Source organism: Mustelus asterias, chromosome 26 (assembly GCF_964213995.1).
Source record: "Mustelus asterias chromosome 26, sMusAst1.hap1.1, whole genome shotgun sequence".
Classification (NCBI taxonomy): domain Eukaryota; kingdom Metazoa; phylum Chordata; class Chondrichthyes; order Carcharhiniformes; family Triakidae; genus Mustelus; species Mustelus asterias.
This window is the reverse complement of record NC_135826.1, coordinates 39,707,848-39,713,202: the sequence shown is the minus strand read 5'-3', so window position 1 is coordinate 39,713,202 and position 5,355 is coordinate 39,707,848. Positions and strand designations below refer to the sequence as shown.

The 5,355-nt window shown below is 49.1% G+C and overlaps 1 protein-coding gene across 1 annotated transcript in view; it reads right to left on the bottom strand.

Annotated features, from left to right (window-relative positions):
* Positions 1-2,054: 2,054 nt before the first annotated feature.
* The window catches only part of LOC144479607 (unconventional myosin-IXb-like), a 44,189-nt gene continuing 40,888 nt past the window's right edge, over positions 2,055-5,355 (bottom strand). The window contains exons 17-18 of the mRNA XM_078198516.1: positions 3,166-3,293; positions 2,055-2,970 (exon numbers count right to left, since the gene is read on the bottom strand). Coding sequence (XP_078054642.1) covers positions 2,483-2,970; positions 3,166-3,293 — 616 coding nt within the window. The 3' untranslated portion in view covers positions 2,055-2,482. The remainder of the gene's footprint in view (positions 2,971-3,165; positions 3,294-5,355) is intronic.

Below are 5,355 nucleotides of genomic sequence, written 5' to 3'. Positions count from 1 at the left end.
TTCTGTGTCTGAGGTTGCAACTAACTCAGTAGACAGATCACATCTGGTACTATTTTGGTCTACATGGGTCAGCACCACACTGTGCACTGCTGTTCCCACCTGAATCTTTACAAAGCTGTGCCAAAGGCTAATACACTTGGACATTTTTTGAATGTTTTGTGTGTGTTTTTTGCTGCTCTGATTGTCTTGTGCTAGGAGGCGTGTGAAGCAACATGCAAGCATGCAGCAGAACTCCATCAGCTGTCATAAGCAGCAGCCTGTCTTTCCCCATCTCCTAATTGCCCCGAATGGTTAGCCAGTGCACAAGTTCAATCTGGCCAGATGTGAGGTCTCTTGTCCCCTGATCAAAGGTAAAAGGTTCCCCTATATGGAGGGACAGAGAGGACAGTGATCTAATCTCAAATCAAGAGGACTGTTGTCTAAGCACAGCTTGAGAGAGTTTTGACCATTCAGTATACTGGCTCATCCACCTGTGAACATTAACCTGTCAGCACAGTCTCTCAAAAGCTTTGGCCAATTGTCACCAAATCAGAGAAGTGTCTTCCTGTAATTGGTCTGTGGGCTCCTTGAAGAACAGTGATGTTTCAGCTCATTGTGTTTCTAAAAATGATCAGCCTGTGACTGTTAACTTGTCAAGTCATTCATTGCCTGCTGTGAATTCCCTCTTCCTTGCAGACAAATATACTTGTAACATCTTTGCTCCACTTTCAGCCTTGAGTGTATAATCTAGGCTGATGCTGAGGGAGACTAGGCTCTAAGCTCTGGAACTTCCCCTCCCAATCTCTCTGCCTCGATCTTTGCACCTGATAAGATGCTGCTTAAAGTCCACCCAGTCTAAGCTTTTGGTCACTGCAGGTCTTCAAGTTCAGGCTGCTTCACTATATTTGCACTAAATAAACAGAAAAGTCACCTCCCAGAGATAAAACTGCACACCAAACCCCAAACTTGGTCGACCAAGCTAAACACTAACTTAAGGAATGGGGGGTCTTTTAATAAACTGATATTTTCTGTATGGTGTAGAACTCCTGAGATTAGCCAAACAGAGAATCATTCTACCAGTCCCTGGAAAGTCAGGGTCACCTGGTTCAGGCCTCCATGCGGACATTCCTAAATTGGAAGGATGGTGCCTTGTGTCAAGGGTTCAGAAGAGGTCAGGATCTGGACCTTCAGCAGGGTTTGTTACAGATGATCCCAGGCCAGGGGGCATGTCACTGAGGCAGAAACCAGGGAAAAGTTCCTGAACACAGGGCGTGAGAGCAGAATGCTGCTATCACAAGCTGCCATCAACTCTGTACAAACTGGGCTTGCTCAACTGGTATATTCCTCATTACAGGAAAGATGTTGAAGCCATTGAAAGGGTGCAGAGGAGATTTACAAGGATGTTGCCTGGATTGGGGGGCATGCCTTATGAGGATAGGTTGAGGGAGCTTGGTCTCTTCTCCCTGGAGAGACGAAGGATGAGAGGTGACCTGATAGAGGTTTACAAGATGTTGAGGGGTCTGGATAGGGTGGACTCTCAGAGGCTATTTCCAAGGGCTGAAATGGTTGCTACGAGAGGACACAGGTTTAAGGTGCTGGGGGGTAGGTACAGGGGGGATGTCAGGGGTAAGTTTTTCACTCAGAGGGTGGTGGGTGAGTGGAATCGGCTGACGTCGGTGGTGGTGGAGGCGAACTCGTTGGGGTCTTTTAAGAGACTTCTGGATGAGTACATGGGATTTAATGGGATTGAGGGCTATAGATAGGCCTAGAGGTGGGGATGTGATCGGCGCAACTTGTGGGCCGAAGGGCCTGTTTGTGCTGTGACTTTCTATGTTCTATGTTCTATACCTTTTTCAACCTAATTAATTATTGCATCAAATAACTGTCTCTGCTTCATAAATTACCTTAAAATTACTTATACATAGTAAACTTCCTCTCTCATATCTGTGGAGGAGAGGTGCACTGTGTAAAATTATATATTTGAATAAAAAGTCAAGCCTCTCATTGACAAGGTGGCCAATGGATTGGAGCAGTTTAAAGCTGCAGGGTTTTGTACTCAGGCCAATAGACGTGGCCAACACAAACAACAATTGCATTTATTTATATTAAAAAAATGTAGTTTGCCACTGGAGAAATGGTTACACACTGGCATGGGGAGAGAGACAGGAGAATAACCTTCTCAACACCCAGGGAAGGAGCCCCACAGTCTTAACTGATCTGATAGTCCCTCATGTAGCTGAGAGCTTTACTGTAAAATACATTACACACAATGTTCAAAGTGAGGTTCTCTCAGCCCAGGCAGTCACTCTCTCCCCCATGGCCATTCATTCATACACTCAGCCCAGCAATCACTCATTCTCTCTCAAACACTCAGTTGTGGTCTGGGTAATCGCCCACTCTTGACCCGGGCACTGGGCAGCAGGTCAAGATGGGAATGACAAGAGTGAGGTGTGCCTATGAACCTGGGAAAGTCCAGTGCTTGCTCCCACAGGCAAGGGGAATGTTACAGGCCGGATGCATCAGCATCAAGAGGAAGCTCCGACAATGGGTCAGAAAAGCGGCGCTGGACCTTTGCTGGAGTTGGTTTGACATCGTCAGTCTGAGCCAAGAGTTGGAGTTCAGGTGCAGCAATAAACATGGAGCGAATGTTGTCAGATCGTCGCGATGGCAGCTCGCGTCGCCGTACAGTCAGCACCTGCAACTGGCGCTGTCCATCCGCAGTGCCTGCTTCCGCAGAGATACGGCCAACGGTGCTGACCATGCCGGGGGGCAGTTTGATGTTTCGCGTGGGCAGTGCAGCATTGCGCCGAGGTAACTTGATGCTCGAAAGCATGGAAAAGGCACGTCGTTGTACAAGAGATGGGCGAGCTGGCGGAGCCTCGGGTTCATTCAGGGGAGTTCGCTGCTCAGTGAGGCCAGGTGGAGGCTGGAGCGAGGGCACAGACTGAGGCAAAGGTCGGAGCTTTCCTGTGAACTTGAACACTGCCGCACCTGGAGGGAGACAGAGAGAAAGAGCATTTATTTACACCAATGAGTTTGACACCCATCTCACCACAGCTTGTACAAAGATATGGGTTGCGCTGTCTAATGTACAAATCACACTGAACTACTCCATACACACACACACAGCTAAAAGAACCTTGGAGATTTGTAAGTATACAAGGTTGCAACCTACTTTTTACTGACCTCCGGCCTCCCCTTGCACTGGCCGATCGTCGAGTAGACTCTCCATACTGAGAGAGGCCTCCGAGTCCATGTTTTCCTCATCAGAACCTCTCTGTTCCAACTCCGGGAGTTCAAGTGTCAGCTGATCCCTGTAAGAGAGAGCAGAGAGTCAGTGTGTGTGGAACCCGTACCCCAGTGAGAGGCAGTGTGTGTGGATTGGCCATGATAGGTTGCCCCTTGGTGTCCAAAGATGTGCAGGTTAGGTGGATTGACGACGCTAAATTGCCCCTTAGTGACCAAAGGTGTGTAGGTTATGGAAATTAGTGAGGTAAATGTGCGGGGTGAGAGGGGTAGTGCGGTTTTGGACAGAGTGTCTGCCGAATCGATGAGCCAAATTGCCTGCTTGTGCACTGTGGGGATTCTATGGTCCTAGACGATGATTCCAACCTCGCCACTGACTGGCAGAACTCTCATTTGAAGGTTAAATTCAGCCACGTTCTGGGTTGTCCACAGCAGAGTAGATACTTTCTCCCTGCTTATCAACTATTTTAATCACCATAAACCCCTCACCCGAGTTGCCCCTTATTCTTCAACATTGATCATATATCTCAGCAATTTCCTGCCTGCTGTGAAATTATTGTTCATCTACAATCCCTTTGTTGATAAGAAGGGCTACTAAAAACAGAAACAGCAACAAAGATAATTTGGATATTTGACCAAAGTTGTTCATCGCTTCACTTCCATCTTGATAATCGATTGTATTTTGGAGCTAAACCATTGCACCTGCTTTTGATTTGATTTATTATTGTCGCATGTATTAGTATACAGTGAGAAGTATTGATTCTTGCGCGCTATGCAGACAAAGCATACCGTTCATAGAGAAGGAAAGGAGAGGGTGCAGAATGTAGTGTTACAGTCACAGCTAGGGTGTAGAGAAAGGTCAACTTAATAGAAGGTAGATCCAGTCAAAAGTTTGATGCAGCAGAGAAGAAACTGTTCTTCAGTTGGTTGGTAGGTAACCTCAGACTTTGGATCTCTTGCCCCAAAGAAGAAGATGGAAGAGAGAGTGTCCAGGGTATGAGGGATCCTTAATTATGCTGGCTGCTTTGCTGAGATGTGGGAAAAATGTAGATGGAATCAACGGATGGGAGGCTGGTTTGCGTGATGGACTGGGTTACATTCACGACCTTTTGTAGTTTCTTGCGGTCTTGGTCAGAGCAGGAGCCGTACCAAGCTGTGATACATCCGGAAAGGGTGCTTTCTATGATGCATCTATGACGGGTTTCCTCCGGGTGCTCTGGTTTCCACCCATCGTCCAAAAATGTGTGGATTATATTGATTGGCCATGCCAAATTGGCCCTTAGTGTCAGTGGGATTAGCGGGATGAATGTATGGGGTTGCAGGAGTGGGGCCTGGGTGGGACTGTGGTCGGTGCAGACTCAATGGGCCGAATGGCCTACTTCTGCACTGTAGGGATTCTATTCTATTAACCAACCCGTCAGTGTGTGTGGAACCCGTACCCCAGTGAGAGTCAGTGTGTGTGGGACCCGTACCCCAGAGAGAGTCAGTGTGTGTGGGACCCGTACCCCAGAGAGAGTCAGTGTGTGTGGGACCCGTACCCCAGAGAGAGTCAGTGTGTGTGGGACCCGTACCCCAGTGAGAGTCAGTGTGTGTGGGACCCGTACCCCAGTGAGAGTCAGTGTGTGTGGGACCCGTACCCCAGTGAGAGTCAGTGTGTGTGGGACCCGTACCCCAGTGAGAGTCAGTGTGTGTGGGACCCGTACCCCAATGAGAATCAGTGTGTGTGGGACCCGTACCCCAGTGAGAGTCAGTGTGTGTGGGACCCGTACCCCAGTGAGAGTCAGTGTGTGTGGGACCCGTACCCCAGTGAGAGTCAGTGTGTGTGGGACCCAGACCCCAGTGAGAGTCAGTGTGTGTGGGACCCAGACCCCAGTGAGAGTCAGTGTGTGTGGGACCCGTACCCCAGTGAGAGTCAGTGTGTGTGGGACCCGTACCCCAGTGAGAGTCAGTGTGTGTGGGACCCGTACCCCAGAGAGAGTCAGTGTGTGTGGGACCCGTACCCCAGAGAGAGTCAGTGTGTGTGGGACCCGTACCCCAGAGAGAGTCAGTGTGTGTGGGACCCGTACCCCAGAGAGAGTCAGTGTGTGTGGGACCCGTACCCCAGAGAGAGTCAGTGTGTGTGGGACCCGT